Source organism: Pieris napi, chromosome 9 (assembly GCF_905475465.1).
Source record: "Pieris napi chromosome 9, ilPieNapi1.2, whole genome shotgun sequence".
Taxonomy (NCBI): Eukaryota; Metazoa; Arthropoda; class Insecta; order Lepidoptera; family Pieridae; genus Pieris; species Pieris napi.
The window spans coordinates 8908726-8930427 of NC_062242.1; the positions used below are offsets into that span (position 1 = coordinate 8908726).

At 33.1% G+C, this 21702-nt stretch overlaps 1 protein-coding gene across 2 annotated transcripts in view; it reads right to left on the reverse strand.

Annotated features, from left to right (window-relative positions):
• The window catches only part of LOC125052327 (protein amalgam-like), a 108398-nt gene that overhangs the window by 74433 nt on the left and 12263 nt on the right, over positions 1-21702 (reverse strand). For both annotated transcript variants that reach the window (XM_047653096.1, XM_047653095.1), the window contains exon 2: positions 19840-20002. In XM_047653096.1, coding sequence (XP_047509052.1) covers positions 19840-19906 — 67 coding nt within the window. In that variant the 5' untranslated portion in view covers positions 19907-20002. The remainder of the gene's footprint in view (positions 1-19839; positions 20003-21702) is intronic.

Consider the following 21702-nt stretch of genomic DNA (forward strand, 5'->3'; position numbering starts at 1 on the left):
TAGCATCAGTGAAACATATATTTATTCTATGTTTGCTATGTTTCGTAAACCAGACATATGACGTAAGATGTTATTTAGGCGTGTGAGTGTAATAAGCTCGAACAAACAGAACTGACCTATTGACCAAGTGTGACTTACTCAAGAAATTATCAAAATAATTTCCTTATTGAATAATCATATTTGTTCTAACTTATAATGATTGTCTTTGAATCGAAAAATAACACCTTTTTGAATGAGCGCTTGAACATTAGAGGCACTTTGGTTTAAGAAATACTTAAATAAAGCACTACAATCTTTTTGGGTCTATCCGTAGTAAAAGCGGCAGAAGATGCAGACTGATCCCACATATTATCTACGCAACGCAGGACTGTCTCATTATTAGTACATATATGATTCTACTCTTTAGGCGCAATAAAGAAAAATAATAGATAAGTTCGAATTAGCTCTAACTATATAACATTTTTTCTTTGACGTGACAACGTCTTATAAATCGATGGAGCCGGCCGGACGCACGAAAAAACATGACTCATGCGGCGTTACCTCGCTCTGAGGCGTTCCATTTAAGGCTTGAAGTGCAAGAGAGAGCGCGAAGCGACAGAGAGGCACAATCGGACTCCGCGCTCTTCAGCGATAGACATCTGTCTCTCTCCTGCTTGAGTGAGCGATTCGTGACGTTGTCACGTTCAACTATCGTCAGTAAACCGACTTTACAGATAACCGATTTTTTTTATAATATAATATACGTACAATATATTCGTTTTCTAGAGTAGTGTTGGCCCAGTGGCTTCAGAGTTCGACTATTCGATCCCCGGCTGTGCACCAATGGACTTTCTATGTGCGCATTTAACATTAGCTCGAACGGTGAAGGAAAACATCGTGAGGATACCGACATGTCTTAGACCCAAAAAGTCGATGGTGTGTGTCAGGCACAAGAGGTTGATCACCTTGGTTGAAAAATGATCATGAAACAGATTCAGAAATCTGACGCCCAGACCTAAGGAGGTTGTAGCGCCACTATTTTTTTTTATATACGTTTTCTACTAATTTTCTGTATACAATATTTCCAACAGTTCAATCAATAAAACCCATTAACATTAACCCGCAACCCACATTGCAAAACACCAATATAAACAAATTGACTAGCTATTCCGATGTATGGGGGCGGACCCCTACATCTGTTTGTATTAAATATTGCGTGCACGTTTAATGGTTATTTATCCTTAATCCGTTAAAAAGAGAGTTTTAACTTATTATGTTTTATACTTAATTTTAAGTAAATGTAAATTTAGAAGCATTTATAATATAATATATGTGTATATTACGTACGTGAGTAAATTATAATTTGATTTTGTTTTAAATGTCATCTAAAAAAAAATTATTGTAAACTAGTAGCACAGTTTATGTAAGAATTTAGTAATGTATAAAAATATAGATTTGGTATTCTTTTGTACCACATTTACAGGCTAGGATCCTGCCAGAAATGTTGCCATAGTTGCTGCTTTTTATAGAACTGGGGACTAAGTTAAGTGATACCACTGCCTATGGACCCTCTCAATGCCAGAGAGCACGCGAGTGCCTCGCCAGCCTTGAAGGAATTGGTACACTCTTTTCATGAAGGACCCTAAGTACACCCAAGCTGGGTGTACTTAGCCTTTTACTTTGGTAGCTAATTTAGCCTTTTCCACCCAATAACCGCGAAACTGGAAGTCGTTCGATATGTCAACGCCAAGTATTCCGATGCTGACTGTGGCTTTAAGAAGAGTGTCTTTGAACAGAGGAGTTTCGTTTGTCGCTGTGTGTCCTTGAGTATGTGTTGAGTTGTGTATACTTGAAGCTGTACTATTTCTTATCCCATTCGTGTCAATAATAAATAAACGGGACAAAACACTAAACGTCGTTCTAAAAGTAATAACTATTTTATTATCATAGAAAAAGTATTGCAAACCGTTGTTGATTAACCTAAAATCCTAAGCGTAAGGTTTTATTGTAATTCATTATTCCATATTCTAATACGTTTCTCAAACAATCTCGCTTTGAGCGCTGTCAAATATGTCAAACTTCATAAAAAACAGCGTTTGAAACTACATTTAAACTTGATTGAAATTCTAAAATACCGTCTGACGTCTTGTGAAAACGCGTTATTGCAAACATTCTTATCTCCAAAACCCCGATATAACAACTGAAGTATCTCGCGGACAATCAATAAAGTCTCAATCGATTGCAATAAAAATAAAGATATCCAGTAGTGACGGCAGTTAGGGGAGACATGACAGGGGACAAAGTCAATATGTCAATTGTAAGTTTTCCCTTTTATGTTGCGGCAACTTCGGAATATTGATTGGGCTTGGGCGATTATATTAAAAAAAAATATTTATTGTACATACGTCATATTTATATCATCGTCTTTGCGATATTGAATTAAAACGGAATAACAGATTTTTCAAGCCACGGAAAGTTAGACGCCTGGACCGCGTGTCGCTATGACCGCTGTCATGATGGCCAAAATCCAGGGAAAACGGCGTGATGAGAAGGAATAAATCATGGCTACATAACGTAAAGAGTTGACGGGTATTGCAAGTGCGGAAGAGTTTCTGCATCTGACACAGGACAAGAGAAGTTGAGAGGCTGTAGAAGGACGGATATAAACCATCTCTCTCGAGCTTTAAGCTACTCGTAAAGTTGTGTTAATGAATTCAAGTTTATATACAAAACATCTAATGTATAGTATGAGATTAGGATAGTTGTAACATCCAAAAAAGTGTTCAATTAATACAAGAAAAATAAATTAAAACCAATTACGACTTTTCTAATCTTCACCTCCAACTACCCGCATTGTCCGATAAAACATAAATTATGACCAATTTGCGTTCCCTTTCACTCATTAAGCACGTGAGAAAGATGTAGCATAACCTTAACATTCAAATACAAGCGATAACTATACTTATACCTACGTCATACAGATTTAAATTCCGTAAATTTGTGTATTAAAATAATAGTACCAGCCATTTCGGTGTAACTGAAAGGAGTGAGCGAGATAGATGTTGTACTACAATCGTGGGAAAGAATTTGTCATTTAGTATTGTTTATGTTTGACGCCATATTGTTTTTAATTAGGTGTTAGGCTGAAGATTTTGTTTCCGATTGTAGTTTAATGTTGACAGATATAGTATGCGTAAGTGGAATGAAAAAAATACCGTGATTTTGAATAAATACGCAAAGATTCTCCGTTAAGTACGCGTTGCTGAGTGACTAAGTCATATAAGTGTTGCCTGAAAGATAGCATAAACATTAGATCTTTGAATCATAATTAGGTAACCATAGCAACCGTTTTTTATGGCAGCTTCTGCCGCGCAACACCACTATGTAGAACCAGCTGCCCACTAAAGTTTTTTCAAACCATTTCGACTTAGAGTCCTACAAGAAAAGCGTACCAATTCTTAAAACGCCGGCAACGCACTCGAACCTTCTGGCATTGAGTGTCAAAGGACGGCGGTATCACTTAACCGTTTGTCCCCCTACTATCAAAAAAAACCATGTAGAAAAATCTTAATATTACCACGAGAGAACATTACCACAAATTTGCAATGACTTATATAACGAAATCTATAAACCATAACTAACAGTACAAAATTAGTTGACACGACAAATAATAATAAAAAACAGCGGAAGACTTATCAAAGGCTACAAATGAAATAAATAAATCACCCTCACGTCCGCAATACTTATAATCAGAGACATTGTATAAACAAACACTTCGTAGAAATTTACATTTATCTTGTGTAAGCAGTGCTTACTCATAAGAATGCGTAACTCAAGAAAAGGATATGCAGAGATTTAAGTATAATATTATTTATTGTGCATAGCGGATTGTTACCAAAACGTATCATTTTGGTAACAATTACGGATAAAAACGTATAAAATCACTGGCGCTACAACCTTTTTAGGTCTGGGCCTCAGATTTCTATATTTGTCAATCTAATAGGCAAGTAGATAATCAGCCTCCTATACCTGACACACGCCGTCGAATTTTTGGGTCTAGGGCAAGCCGGTTTCCTCACGATGTTTTCCTTCACCGTTTAAGTGAATGCGCACATAGAAAGGAAGCCCCACAGCCGAGGATCGAACATACGACAGAGATGAGAGTCGCACGCTGAAGCTACTAGCGCCCGAACCCAATAATTAATCCACAATCTCAGATTGAATATAATCTGAGATCAGACCGTGACAGAGGCTTGCTCGGATAAAAACATCATTGATTAAACCTACGAAAGCACTTAATTATTTTTTATTATAACTTGACTGTTTACTTTATTTTTTAATATTTGTTGTTGATGTTGAAACTAGTTTTAAATTGTAATTATTAAATAGAATGTATATATTTTACCTTAATGGTATAAATGATTATTATTGAAATGTTGTGCAGATTTATTTATTAGATTAGTAATACAATTTTGTAGATATTAATGTATTCTATCAAACTATAGTATCACTGTGCTCTATTGTCGGTAGTTAACTCAGCACGCCTTAATTTACATTATTGTTTCATACGGATTCGTAAGATTATGTCCAATTACTATAGCTTATGTTCATCAAGACATATAAAGTAGGATTCTAATGGTGAAAGAATTTTTTAAATCGGTCGGTTTTGGTGCAAATCATTCTTCTTTATCATAGTAAGTATAGTTTAAAATTTAATCATTTTTATATAGATTTGTCTTTTTCTTTTCTTTGTCTTTTTAGAAACTAGTAATATACTTTATTACTCCTCAGCAATTATAGGTAATTGCTCTTAATTTAAGGGTTGATGGAGTTAAGATCGAAAATAAATCGAAGCTTAAAAGGAATTTGTTTTGCTTGACATAAAGATATTAAGAATCGTGGGACTGATAAGGAAATGTTCTAAAATAAATATTGAAAGCTTCAGTGAGTCACGGTTCTGGAATGCGAGTCAAATTCATTCGCGTGACCGGAACGAGGGTGATTTGCAGTTCATTGTATTTTCGGGAATGATTGCATCACCGGTCGCCATTCACTTTAATTTAGGGCTTTTCAGAGACTTTCACAATTACAATTTGCTTTTCATTGGTTCTTATACAAATGTGAGTTTCGTATAAGATACTTTAAGCTGCTTACAATGGACAGAAGACAGTATTATTTCTTAACAAATATCAGCTAATAAAACCTTATATGAAAAAAAATTGTCCGTCGATTGTTTCTAACCTAGTTCATCTAGCTAATCTGCTAAGATCGTCATTCACTTTTGAATGTTTTGGACTTAGTTTAAACTTTTCTACTAGACTTTTAGGGCAAACGAGCTTGCGGGACGACCAAAAAGGGCAGTCTTCGCATCCCATAGACACCCATTTTTAGTGCCGGCCTTTAAGGGAGGAGTACACTCGACTATTAAACATTTGGAGGTCGTATCTCTGAGGGAAGACCCCCACCGGGAGTCGATTCCACACTTCGCTAGTTCGCAAAAGAAAATGCCTTGTGAAACGGACTGTGGAAGACCTCCAACCATCAAGATGGAGTTGGTGAAATTTAGAGCTCGTACGACGCGTACGGTGATGAAAAGAGGCAGGAGGGATCAACCCAAACAATTCTTCCGAATACTCTCCATAGTATACTTTATAGAAAACGCAAAGAGACGATAAGGAAGTTTCACATTAAATTAATATTTAGTGGGTATTTTATTATAGAAAATGTCAACTTTACTAACCATTAACCGTTTAAGACATGTATTAACTTGTTATATCCATATAATTTGACTAACGTCAGAAAACCCCGAGTCTAATCAGTACCCTCTTCAAACCCACCCCCAAAAATTATGCCATACCCGGAAGTGGGGCTAATAATTTGATTCGCAAAAGATAGCACAATCATGCACCTTTGTACTGTATAATAATATTTATTTTATACATTATTGAATATATTTTTTATTATTAACTTTCAAACATTTATAATTATTTAATTTCCGGTGACCCCAGAGCTGGTGCTTTCCTCGCTCAACGAATAAGTATCGCAATACAGCTAGGAAATGCTGCCAGCGTAAAAGGTACACTGCCACAGGGACCACACTTTTTAAATTTGTTATAATTTTCTTTTTATTAATAAATATTATTTTTAATTATAAATTTTATTGTAAATAGATGAAATTACAAAAAAAAATTCAATGGCGCTAAAACCTTTTTAGGTTTGGGCCTCAGTTTTCTGTATATTTTTCATGATCATTTTATAATCTAGGTGATCAGCCTTCTGTGCCTGACGCACGCCCTTGACTTTGTTGTTAATAAATAACCAACCATAATTTTAGTTAACTAATTTTTTTTTTCTTCCTTACTAACACTTTAAGACATCGCTTGTTAGCGATAAGTTAGCGCTCGTTGCTTTCTTGATAATTTATGTTACCTAGTGCACTTTGTGCAGTACTAATGCAACAAAGTGTTTAATAAATAAATAAAATATAGAGCTTAGGATTACCTAATTCAATATACATTTTAAATGTGTATTTTTGCGTCTATATACTACTATTTCGAAAAATATACAATTATGATTATTTCATTTAACACTAATACCCAAAAAGCATTAATCTTACGAGTCAAACAAGTCATTCTTCATTACCCCTTTATAACGAAGCTTTATTCAAACAACAGTTGAATACCACTTCCGCACATCCCTTACCTTTTGACATTGATGGCACATTAAAAATAAAAAGTGACAGAAAAAAAACTGATTAGTTGTGTTAGGTGTGAAGATATTTTCAAATGTGTGGTATAGGATACAAGGGAACGCGGTTTTAAAAGATGTACGTGCGTTACGCGTTTAGTTAGTATACAATATGCCTTCTTACTAACATTCAATTCACGGTTCATTATGGAAACCTGTAATCTATAGTTGTTATTTACTACTAATAAAAATAATATGGCGTTGACAATATTGTAAATCCAATAATTTTTGAAATCTGATACTTTAAGATACCACAATTGGTGCAATGAAAAATCAAACTTCAACTGTCAATTTGACAGTTAACTTTTGTTATGTCATAATGAGATAACGTTTAAAGTAAATTTAAAACTAAACAGAAATTTTTTAATAATTTTTTTAACCTCTAATGTCCAACCACGTGTCAAATTATATGTTGATAGCCGCTGTAATCTGCGACTAAGTTAGCGCTAGAAATTTCACAAAAGTTATCTGTAACCTTCATCAGGCAGTATTAAAAAAAACCTATGTCATCTTATACTAAGCATGTAAACTAAAATATTTAATTTTTTTCGTGACTTACACCATACGACTTGTAAGTTGTAACCCTTTCAACGCAGCCGAGTATTAAGTGACAATACTGGGGTATATACCAGTTATTTTACGGTTAATTTCGTCCAAGGGATTATACAGTAATCCTGCATATGATATTTTGACAATGATTTAGAAAGCCAATCATCTGTGTGACATTGAGGGTTAATATAAACCAATTAGTTGCTTTTAAAATACTTTTCCCATACGATCTTCTACCGTGATATAAATACTTATGGAGTTCTTTACTATGAAATGAGGTTTTTGTTTATACGAGTCTTTACCTGTGCTAAAATGTTCGATATGAGATGTTTAGAAACGCTAGTTAAAACGTGTAATAAAATTGTTTTGTTTCTATTGTTAAAGCCGTGAATTTTATAATTGTTATAGATATAAAAAATATATAAAGGATAACCTTTTGGTTAAATCATGATTAATCCAACGATAATCGCGTTATTATTGACGCTCTTTGTTATTTAAATCCAATTAGAGCCTTAATGGCAATACAAACAAGAGCAATGAGGCTTAAACGTCCGACTCTCAACCCATTGCGTTCAAATCGCGGCGCTAATTGACTTTTCTTTCTATTTTTTTTTAATGTAATAGGAGGCAAACGGGCAGTAGGCTCATCTGATGTTAAGTGATCCCGCCGCCCATGGACACTCACACTGCCAGAAGGCTCGCAAGTGCGTCGGCGGCCTTTTCAAGAATTGGTACGCTCTTTTCTTGAAGGACCCTAAGTCGAATTGGTTCGGAAATACTTCAGTGGGCAGCTGGTTCCACATAGTGGTAAAAACTGCCTTAGAAAACGCTCCGTTGTGGAACGACGGACGTCGAGGTGATACGGATGGTATTTTGCCTTGACGTCCGACAATGAAACTCAACTGCAGCTATTAGTAGTAGTACTATCTACAGACTGGACATTAGTATATCAGTAATATTTATCATATACACTTACTTGCTTATTAACGAAATATTAACACGAAATAGACAGCCGAGGCCTAGATGTAGCGCCACTAAATTTTTAAGTATACAAGTGAATCATGGAAACCTTGTAAAGGAATTGTAATGCGGAACCAGTGAGACCAATTAATGGTTATTAGCTAAATGAATGTGTATTGCGAATAGCGTCGACAGTGACCTTACAGTGGACTTTTAATTTACTGCATTTTTACTCACAGGGCTGTCATTTGGCAGAGAAATATTCTACTATTCATATGGGATGTCTTTGATCCGTTGGAGAATAGGACGGGCTTTGGTATGGGATGCTACTGTGGACACGTTAGACCTGAATCACCTCCCTCGGACAAGCTGGCGCGGCCGCAGAGCATGTGGAAAATAATTATCGCCTAAAATATGTCTTTCCTCCAAGTTTGATTTTGGAGTAGAGACCCTTGGTCCGTGGCTTTCAAGTGCACAGGCACTTAAGATTTAAGTTGGCACCTGGTAGATAGTACCGGTGACCCCAGAGCTGGTGCTTTCTTTGCTTAACGAATAAGTATCGCAATACAGCGCGTTAATGCTGCCAGCATTAAACGTAAAAGGACTTTTTAAATTTGTTTTAATTTTCAATTTATCGATTTTTAATTATTATTAAAAAATTAATTGTATTTAAGCTGTTAATACTGTATATTTATGCGGTGAAAATAAATACCTATATACACTATACGTAAATACACTGTCTCCTTCTTAAAGCCAAAAATACTAATGCCCGCCTTCTCTGTGCTTCCACCAGAGCGAGTTGAAAGAGTCACATATGAGGTTAGCGAGTTGACCGAGTTTCCCACGGAAATGAAAATGTATGAAAATCATCTTTACGAGTATAGCGGCGTCCGTAATGGGTCCGTTCCGCTCGCAGTGGAAGGCGGCCATTAAACTGTGGTGAAAAGATAGATAGTCCAATGCGTCAACTAGACAACAATATAGTTTTTGGTTACCTTTCTTCCAGCACAAACTCCCCCCCCCCCAATTCATAAACGTACTATACGCCATCGTCCTGTCCTTATGCTTATCGCGTCATGAATTTCATTTGGAAATAAACGCAACAAAACGTTTTACTAATTTCGTTACACGCTTAATTCACAAGGATTATTCATAATTTGGTGTAAAAAGGTTTTATGCTTTGTTATTTTAAGTGTATTTATTTTTTCTAAGAAGAGAAAAAATAAGAGTAAAAGTAAGAATAGAAAATAAATAAAGTATATGATGTAAATATATTTATGTAAATTAATACTTTGTGTGCCAATGACAATGACAATAAAATAAACTGAAATGTTGTGTGCAATCGAAGGTGTGCAACGAAGCTTAAATGATGAGATTTTACAATGAATCATTAAAAACCTATAAACTTTATATCATTTTATACGCAATGCTAAGTTTACAATTAACATTCAATGTGCCAACCCTATTTTGCAGACGGAATAGAAATGAATCTCTTAGCTTGATTGAATGACTAATACAGATATAATGATTGCCAGTTGATTGATTCTGATGATAAATCATTGACATTAAATTGGTTTTAAATATAAATTTGACAATGTTAATAGTACAATTTATTAGAACTTCCGATTTCTTTTGCTTAATTTTTTTAAAGATTTAATAAATTTATTAATCGTTATGATTAATTAATCTATTATAGCTTAAATGATGGTTATTTTATTTATTAAAAAAAAAAAATATTACAAAAGTTTATGCGTGGAACATAAATTGGTCATATCACAATTTCTCCGTCATAAATATTGATTACAATAATATTATAATTATTTGTTTACAATGTTGAGGTGATAGGTACAAAGTGCGACAGTGGGAACCTGTTATTGACAACCGTGCCAATAGTACGAGATCCGACCGCGTGATTTATACGTTCATATGTTTGATTAATAAAATATAATTTTTATCGATATTTATAACTAAACCAATGCAGATCCGCAAAGGTGGCCATCCAAATTTGGCCGCAATTAATTTTAATTAAAATGTAATTAATTATTTATTTTTGAACAATTACGTTCACTTGTAATTGTTAAAAAATATATTTCATTAGAAAGAAATATACCTGAGATACCGAGAAAGTTCAAGGTGCCATCCCTCACTTGGCCGCAACCTAATGTCAGCCAGGTGTAAACAGGTATAATTTCGTTAAATATATACGTTCATAATGTATTATCATGTTATACATACCAAATTGAAGATTAATTCTTTCCCTACATGATGAGATATAGGTGCCTATGCAAAAATGCCCGCAAATAGTGACTGCCAACGATTAAAGATAAATAAAAGCGAGAGAAACTTAAGATAAACACCCCATGTCGAATAAAGATAGAGCATCCCAGCTGCTTGTCGTTTTCATGCTACTGCGCATGCGTCCATAGATAAGGTGCTCAACTAGTAGCTCGCGTATTTGCTTGGAGTTTAAAATACTCCAAAAATTGAGCAGTAAAAATAATATGTCATAATAATTAATCTACCAAACTAGTGTTTTCAATATTTTTTTAATTATATTCAACTAAAACAATATTGATATGATTGCAATATTCAGTACGGTATTTAGTTGAGCACCTTGCCTATGGACGCATGCGCAGTAGCATAAAAACGACAAGCAGCTGGGATGCTCTATCTTTATTCGACATGGGGTGTTTATCTTAAGTTTCTCTCGCTTTTATTTATCTTTAATCGTTGGCAGTCACTATTTGCGGGCATTTTTGCATAGGCACCTATATCTCATCATGTAGGGAAAGAATTAATCTTCAATTTGGTATGTATAACATGATAATACATTATGAACGTATATATTTAACGAAATTATACCTGTTTACACCTGGCTGACATTAGGTTGCGGCCAAGTGAGGGATGGCACCTTGAACTTTCTCGGTATCTCAGGTATATTTCTTTCTAATGAAATATATTTTTTAACAATTACAAGTGAACGTAATTGTTCAAAAATAAATAATTAATTACATTTTAATTAAAATTAATTGCGGCCAAATTTGGATGGCCACCTTTGCGGATCTGCATTGGTTTAGTTATAAATATCGATAAAAATTATATTTTATTAATCAAACATATGAACGTATAAATCACGCGGTCGGATCTTAGACTACAAGTGTCGAGGTGTATTTAAAGTTGATTTGTACAAGTAGGTAAATATTCAAGTCAAAAATCACTTTAAAAATTCTTTCGCCAATATAATTTGTATTACGTGTCAAATAATTCACCCGTAAATATATTTTGTACACATTGAAAACCGGTACTAAGTCAAAGAAAGAGACAGCTTGTTTTGTGTTTGTGTTTAAAAAGCTTAAAATAGCTTTAAAAAGGTGAAATATTTACAATTTCACGCTCCGTCGGCTACCCCACATGCAGGCACCACGTGTGACCATCATAGTGTGAACTGTCACTTCTTTACTAATTAGCTGTGTTCCTAGTTGACATACTAATATGCTACTATAAACTATTATGCATAGTTATATTGGGGAACTAAATGTAATTTCATTACAAAGGGGGAACGCTGTCAGTATCTTCGGAACCTTGCCTAAAGGGACTCCTTTTAATAATATATTTTAGTCATATATTAAGGGTTTGTTATTGTTTTTTGTTCTTAAATTTAAAGTCATTCAGTTACTTTTGTGTTAAAATTTTAGTTATTTATAATTTCTATTGTATCTAAATTTTTTATAAATACTATATTAAGTTGCTTGATAACTAAATTGGGTATATTATTTATTTTTGAATGTTCATAACGTACAGAACCTACTATAGTTGGTTTTTAAACAACTAGTAATAATAAACCAAAAAAATCTCTTCTATTTCGATCTTAATCTTAATTTTAACATATCTAAATAGAGTGAGTTTATTTTTCACATTGAAAGGAAAACTGAAAAGAAATATTGCCTTTAAACCAAATAAAAGTTCATTGTTCCCTGGTGAGTACGTTGTTTATATTAAACGCACATATTTTTTCACCGCTTCGTTCGTTGGTGACTTGTTTAGTCTGCAGCTGTGAGGCATGGGGTCAATTCTCATGCCAAACTAAATCGATTTTAATGATTTATACAGTATATATTTAACTTATTAGCTTCATTATACGTTTCAACACCTTTTTCTCTTTAAGTAGTATAGTGACAATATTTTTAATTAATATTGTTGATTTAGACGTTTAATGGTAATGTTTACTTCGAAGTTTAAGGTCCTGTGTTCGATTACCGACAAAACTATATTCTAAAAAAGCGTTGTACAAACCTCTTGCCTCATATTCTTATTTTCATGTATTTTTTATTATACCTAAATATAAAAGCATTATATACATCAAACGCTGCTCGGCCCAGCACAGTCTAGGAGGTCATGCAAAAACCCAAAAACCTAATATTTACTATGACGTCCCCGGTTGACACAATGGCCCATATTAGTTTATGACGCACACCTAAAAATAGCCACCCTTTCTTTACTCCGACAACAAACCTGGAAGAAATGGCTTGACAGAAAATGTAATGACAGTAGTAATCTTTTACACGACCCTTTTACAAAAAATTAAATTATAATTAAAATTATACTGATATAACTTTTCGTGAGCAAAATTTGATTATAGTTTACGTTGAAATATTAACAAAACTTTTCGTTGCACGTTTGTGGGGAGTACGTTTAAATTACTCATGTGCATGTAACTAGATGGCGCGAGTAGTCCCTTAAAACGCGATATCAAAGCACTAGACATTTTGTATAAGTCATGTCCGTTAGCCAATCGTCATCAATTATTGTTTCGCCGGGTTCGAACTAATTAATTTTTGCTAGTGGAGTAGTACATCATTGTACTATCACTTGATTAACTTAATATATTAATTTAATATTTTAGAGGTAATTTGAAATTTCCCAGGTATTACATTTTTACTAAATAGTAAATACTATATAGCTCTTGCCCCTTTGTGTAAACTGTAAAGCTAAATTCAAAATTGTTATTCCAGTTTAATCAATTTATAATTAACATAATATTATACTGAAACTTGGAAATAATAATACAGATAATTTAAATTTTAATCTTAATCGAAAAGTGAAAACATTCCTATGAAATAACGTAGACGACAACATTAACAGCACATCCTTCGCAATCTCAATAAATAATATTGAAATAGGCTAATGAATGTTGGTCAAACATGGCCAAGGTTTGCCAAATATACCAATATTTGTCAAAGATTGTATAGTTCAAGTAAGTTTGCTTGGACTTAGAATTAGTAGTGTTATTATGTTATGCTGCTTAATATTATATAAATATATGTTTTATATATAGTAAAGTAACAACTTTTTAGTTCTTTAAAGCGTTTATTTATATTAATATGTATCCCCAAAGATGAATATTTCTACATTTTGATTGATAATTTTGTCATGATCATAGAACAATGTCGGATTTGAAAAAAAATCCGAAATCCACCTTTTATCATATTTGGATACTACATTGACTAAATATTACGGCTACATTACAAAAAAAAACATGTTTTTTAAATTTCAAATTCAGTGACTTGATAGAAGCATGTGATTTTTCTAGAAAACTGTGTCATTTATTATTATTATTTTTATTTTTATTATATATTATATTCAAAATATATATTTTTATTCAAAACAAACCCTTTTGTTTTGAAACAAATTTTCATAATAACAGAATATGAATTAAAATAGTTATGACAAAAACTAACATGATTATATTATTTTGAAATGGCTGCCCTGTAAAGTTTACTATTTGTGAGATCCGTCACTATTCTACAACTATAACGATTTGTCCCATCACAACGTCAATATAGAAATAAAAGCCATTCTAAGTGTGGGTCTCTCAAATCTGAGGTGGTAAGTTCAACGCCGAACATCAATGGACTTTCTGTCTAAGTGAATTTAACTCACTCATACGAGGAGAAATTTGTAAGGAAACTGGCATTCCATAGACCCAAAAAACGGAGTATGTCAACTGATCACCTACTTGCCTATTAGAAAAACAAATGATCACGAAACAGGTACATACACCTAGAAGAAGATGTATCGCCACTGGATTATATTTTATATAGAAACTAGCTGCCCCCGCGAACTTCGTTTCTCCTTAATGTGATTTTACTTAGGATACCTTTTTAGTACATACCAACTTGGAACATTTTGCTATTCCTACTACCCCAGAGTCTGTTCGATTGTTTGGAATGATAACTTTTTATTTCTGTGTATTTTTCTCTATATAAACCTCAGAGATTTAAATTAACAAATAAAAAATAGGGGTTGATCATAGAGGGGTGAAAAATTAGGGGTGGTATGTATTTTTGTATGCTGTATCATAAAAATAAAAACAAAAAAATTAAAAATAAAATGTTAGGGATGGACAACCCTTATCACTAGAGGTATGAAAGTAGCCGATTCTCAGACCTACTGAATGTGCATATAAAATTTGATAAAAATCGGTCAAGCCGTTTCGGAGGAGTATGGTTACTAACATTGTGACACGAGAATTTTATATATAAGATAAAATGCTTTAGTTTACCCACAGGGTTTTAAAACGACAAGCGTAACCACTACACCCGAACTTTCATTTATTCGTACATGTATATTTTTGTACAACAAATCATGTCATATATTGAGCGAGTATTTAACAGAAAATTCTGTAATATAAATTATTAATTTTAAAACGACCCAATTTCAAAAGTTCATAACAGCTTGAATGTTTTATAGTTCACTTTTTACGCATCTTGTTTGCGCAATGCAGTTAACCATTTGTTATCAGTCACTCCTTATCATTTACGTAAGAGTATCACAACATTGTAATCTTTGTTTCATAACTATCTCGTTCTTCATTAACAAGTACCATTTTTTTCAAATTATGCGCGCACGCGTTAGAAACTGTCTCATTAATTGCGGTTTGAAACTATACATTTACAAGTGTATTAGTCACATATTAAGTTAATGTTAACTTAGCGAGGATTAACAGTAAGTAATCATAATAATATTTTCCTTATAAAACGATAGTTAAACTACATATTTTGGCATAACTCTGAGGTGAAAAAACTAACACAGACAGCGCACGCTAATAACAACTATTAGCCACACTTTCAAATAAACAGTGTATTATACACACTAACATCCTGAAACATTCTCATACATTCACGCATACTTAAAGGCTTTTGTGTGATTAGATGCAACACAAACACTACCTTTTATTAAAATATTTATACATGCACCATATACCACGGAAGAACTATACCAACATGCCATAACACAGGGGTTCCCTAGCGGGGACAAGTGTTAGATCAATTTTGTCACAACCATATTCCTGTCATGAATAAAGCTTTATTATTTAATAGGTTAATTTAAGAACACTTAAAATAATATTGCGTATACTATTTACTGTGTTTTTCTACATAAGCAAAGGCCAGTCTAAAGTATTAAATTCCCGACGATTTATTAAAAAAATTATGATAAAAACGCATACGGCAAGTTAAGAGCCGCTAATACAAAGATGTAGTTACGATAAGGCGATTATTGTAAGCTACTTGTATTAAATTGAATAAAACAATGATAAATAGCTTAGCATAACCAGTTCTATGACATTCCGGCAATGTAGCAACTGATTTGCTTACGAAACACTAGTTAAATTCACAGTTAACTCTAATAGATTTACGTTTTGGTTAATTCTCTGCAGTTGTAAAGCATTTACCAATATCGATCGTGGTCCAGATCAAATACAGGTCAGAAATTACAGCATTACCCACCTTTTGAAAGTTAAATAGTTCAGGAGAAACAAAACATAATAATCTATACTAATATAATAAAGAGGAAAGATTTATATCTTTGTAACAAATTGGCTCAAAAAGTACTGGACCGATTTTAAAATTTCAACATTTGAATGCTACATTATCTCTGATAATTATAGGCTATTTGAATTGCAAGAAAAAAATAAGGATATATATTCTAAACCTCAGTGAAATGTTTTTAAAAATTACCCGTTGATGTCATGTATTCTGTTATCATTTTGTTTTCAATCATCAATTCCCGTACCCAAAGAGAGCCAGCGATACACTATCGCTAAATACATTATTATTTAGCTATGTCCTGCATTTACTGCACGTTTATGCCAAAATTAAAAAAAAATGTCCACCCGTGCGAAGCTGGGACGAGCTAGCGGCTAGCACGTGATAATTTACAAATGAGAGAATCACAGCTGTGTAACAAATTCTTAATCCCCCAGGATAGAGAGGCGCACACTTCAGCCACTGCACTTAAGGAGGAACAGAGATGTTTGTTTATTAATCACATACCGTGTAAGGAACGCTATAGCAATATAATTGTTACATATTATAGCTCTTTTTATTTCAAATAATGTTTAATTTAAACATTGAATAGAAGAGAAAGATTATCTCCGATTACGTAAAGCGTAGTTTATTACACTTTAAACAAATCGGATTAAATATTTACACGGCAAACGTAGAAAACAAATCGTAAAAATTACCAAGACTAGTTTTTCATTCAATCAACTCATTAATCATGCATGATCATTTGATTGATGACCGAATGGATTAAACTCGAATGAACCATTGTTATCGTGTCGTTCAGTTCAATTGATATTACGTAAACATGTTCAATCATTTTATAGTTCATTTGACGTATAGTAAAATTCCTAGTCTATTCAAAACGTATAATAAGTAATATGTAAGTTTTATGGCTGATGAATATTTAGCAGAAGTATAAAACGCCGAACATGGAAGTGGGGGGGCATCTGATCCAAGGATCCAAGTCGCGTTGCCGTGGAACCTCTAGACTCGTATGAAAGGAGACATAATTGCAGAGGCGAAAGATCAAACAGACTAGAGTTCTACGCCGAATGCCTTCTGCCCCACACGGGGCCCGTAAGTATGTTAATTATCAGGGGGCCGATGGCTGACCATGCGTCATACTCGTGAACGGATGCTACTTGTGGTGACTGGTCGGACTTGAATTCGTATATGCGGTGATGTTCGTTATTTCGACTATGTATTTGATTAGAAGCATTTCATATACCTATATATATTTTTTGACGTTCATAAGTGAACATTTTTTCACCTATATGAATAAATGATTTTTGAATTTTTGAATCAAAACATGACTGCTCTTATATACTTTCGTGTTTCGTCAGCTAGGTAAGAAGCACGGCCCATTTCTCTTATCGCATTCCCTACCTTGTTAAACGAAATTAATGGGTATCTAATTAATTAGAGTCTTTGAACCGCCTTTGAGGTGTGGCATGTTGATTTATATGTCTGGATTTTCGCAAAACAATATTTTTTAGTTATTTCGTATTGACACGATACGCAGGTTTATGAACTGTAGCGTGTGTTTGGATTAGGCCAAATTATCTCATTTGAATTTTAAATTGATACTTTAATATTCGTATTCACGATAACATTCCTCATTTCGTTCCGTTAATCATAATTACTAATACAGTTGCTAACTAAATATGTAAGGACCTTGCTATGACGATTTCAAAAATAAAAGAGTGCGTTGACAGCTGTCAGTTGTCACCGACGTCGCCCGATTTTGATGTGGCTGTCAATGAGATGGCTAATTACATTCCATTAACGAGTTAGTTCTCCTTAAGGCCGTTTAATTGGGTCTATTAAAATGGAATAATTGCTCTATTAAACTCTCGATGTAATGTCGCTAATAACACGTTTAGTTTTTAGATAAAATATAATAATGTGTATAATGGTATGTAGCATTTTTTTATATATTCCTAGTCATAATAATATTACGTAGTATGCTATGGCCACTCTGAAGAGATTCGAATCATATCCCCAAGAAGGCGCTTGATTGGAATCCCCAAGGAAAGTGGAACCTTGGCTGTAGCAAACAAACCTGGCGGCGTACTGTTGCAGATGCGGCAAAGAGACCGAACAAGATGGAGGCTCACAGTGGTAGTCCTCTGCCCCATACAGGGGTCATAAAGTTACTATAAACACGCCAGGAATCTGTATAAATTATTTTTCACCAATTGAATTTGTAGATAAAACAAAGATTACATCACACAAACAGCAATCTGATCAAGTGAATGACCCGATTCAGATAAAATCCATGTAATTTGTTCTTCACGATTGTTGTAGCCAAGGCCTTACAAGTTTCTCTGTGATGACTAACCTAAATTTGAGATAAGTTTTTTTCGAACTATCTCGAGTGCGTTCATCTTATTCTCAATTAAATTTTATATGGATTTTGACATTTTATATGGAAAGTGATTGTTTATGTAGGCACTAAATACTTCGTACTAAGTAGTAATAATATAATACCTTATGTGCAATCGTAATCTAACAAAGGTATATTGGTAAAGTTATATATACCCTATGATACCCTAAATCACTCAATAATTCGGTACTAAATTAGGTAGTTTGTTTTGTGTGATTATTTATTATATGATAAAAATAATCCATGCGAGATTAATTAAATTGGATAACTATACAGTTATCGAAATTTTTTTTTTCACTATAATCAATTTCTATACAAGATTTGAATATCACTATTAATAAATACTCAATTAAAAAGAAGCAATTTTGGTGAACAATAATAAAATAAGCTTTAGGGTTTACTTGTGATTAATAAACGTCTTGTTAAAAAAAATAGATTATTATGATGCCTGGATGATATTTTTAGGTCGACCTACTTTTTTCAATAATCGAGACTGCAAGTCTCTAGTCCAGATTCTAAAATTGTTAGTATTAGTCAGAACAATATATTTACGCATTGTTGCGCTCGTTCTTCAGCCTGTGTAATGATTTTAAAATAACAATGAAATACTACAGTAATTGAGACGAAATATACAAATGTAGTGGTACACATACACTACCCTCATTTCACATCACACAACACAGCCGAATCAGGTATTACTTAGTTTTTTTTAAATATTTTTATAGATTTTTTCCTTTAGTAAACGTTTGAATCTTTTTGTAAATATTAAGTTTTTCATATTTGGCTATATCTTTATATAAAATTTATGTTAGCTGTATGAATACAAAAATAATATTTACTTTTATGACTAAGCTATTACTATAAATAAATTCATATTTGTTGTTTTTTTTTAAATAATTTTATTGTTTAACTATTATTGTTTTGTACAAATTAAACCTCTAGTCTAGTTAATAATTTAAACTATCCCAGTTCTTATATCATATAAATAAAGAAAAAACTGTTTGAAACAACAAATATTCAACCAAATCACAGGTCAAATAAACAAAATAGTGCCCATGCTGAATGTTTTTACTTCTTGGAATAGTCAGCTATGATTAATACATAGTATTAATTAGTAATTAAACCCAGATTATCAAGCTTAAACATAGACAAAAAACGAATGAGTGATGGCTACAAAAATGTTCATTTGGCTTACGCTGTTCACCTTTCTGGGTAATAATTATGGGTATATAATAAAGAAAAACTATAGTTAATTAGATAAGACTAGACTTTGTCTATGAAGCCCTACTGGGCAGTTATCTGATCCTACTTTATGGAATTTACCTGTTATGATAAAGTATCAGTTGAATTAGTAATATAACACGAAAATCTTACCTGAGCATTGTGACACGCAAGCAAACACGAAGAATGCTATACATATAGATAATCTTCTTAGCTCCATGACTTCTACTGAACACTTTACAGATTAAAAATAAACTTTATCACTAGCAACACTGGTCACTAAAGGCACATTCCTTATCTTCAGGCACTTAGGAATCTGAAAAAGATAGAATATTACAAGATTTGTCTATGATTTGTACATTCGAATATAGAATGTGAAGTAAAAACGTTCCCATTTTGTACATAACTGTAATTCTCATTTTGAAAATTCTGTGCATTTTACGTTAGTTTTTAAGGTCATATTAGATATATTGATTACATAATTTACATATGTCTAATCTATACGGGAATCTGTAGGTCCGGACCGGATCCGTACGTAAGTTACTGGACCTCACACTTAGCGCTAAATCTCGATTCTTATCCTTATCCTTTATTTTAAAACTTTAGATAACTTATAAATATAACAACCTTAAGCAACGCAAATGTGACTTTTTGGCAAAACAATTTTTTTTTCTATGGTAATGCATGGTAAGGCAAAAAAATACACCTCAAAATTAAAAATAACTACAACTTAGCTAAAAATGAATCTCAGAAGCAAAGTCGAAAAAAAATGAAGGCGGAAGTGTTACATCTTATCAGAATTCAAAATAAACTAATAGAAGATATTTTGCAACGCTGCACCGCGTGCCTTATCTTGTACTGCCACGGTAGCGTTGTTGACCCCGGCATATCTATTTTATTGGTCTAAAATAGGAGCGCTAGATAAATATGTCGTACACGACTTAAATCTATATTAAAAAGAATTTTTCTTCGAAAAAATATTTGAAAATTTGTCGTGTGGACTAAATCGTGCGTGTAAATCCCAGGAACAATTGATTTTGCTTTATGCCCAATTAACACTTGCTTACGTGTTTACGATTTAATGCCAGACGCATCTCAATATAGGGCCAAGACTAAGAATATATTTGGTAGTAGCATCACTTCATTCGTGGAACTTTTAGTCACCAGCATAAACGATGGCCAGTATTATTTGAAGCGTAGTGTTTTTTTTCCTTAAAAAATCCTTCTTTTTTGAAAGTACGCAGATCTTGCGTAGTAGAAGAATAAGACGTGCGTGCGACGTGCGACGTCTACGTGCCCATTGATGGCAATTTTGTAAGGAATTTTAAAGAAAATAGTTTATTTTAAATAGAGTTAAAGTGCCTTTTGAAAATTAACAAAATTTGGGAGGAAATTTAAATTGTAAAGAAACGCGTTAATTTATAGTAATTATAAAACAAATATTGAAACATCTACACATCTTTGATATCCAGCTTTATATTACAAAATTACTCTAAGTTTGTTATGAATTTAATCACCGGTCAAGAAGATTAATAGCTTCTCCCAGCATACCATCGACAATCTGGTCATCTCAAGCATAGATTAAAAATACATCCAATCAGGAAGTGCTTAGGGTTGTCAGTGTAAAAATAGACGAATTTATTGATACAGTCCTTCCTCTGCTTGTCTTTGATGTTTAAATAAACTTAACTGTTAAGACGTAGAGAGTTTATATAAGAATGTAAGCACGGGTTCTTCGTAATACAAAGTTATAATTTAAACGACGAAAATTATAAGCAAATTAAATATTAAAAAAGAAAGGCAATAAAGTAAAGTAAGTCATTGAAGTAGTAAAATTTCAATGGGAATAATGAAAACTCTCTTTTCCGCTTCTTCAGCTTCTGTTCAAGTAGTTTTTGTATAATTTAAGCGCACTTTTCAATAATAATTATTATATTTAAGTTTAAATCAATCCATAACATTACACACCACAACATTCCGAAACCGCTCTGTCAATTCATTAAAACAGTTGCGTTG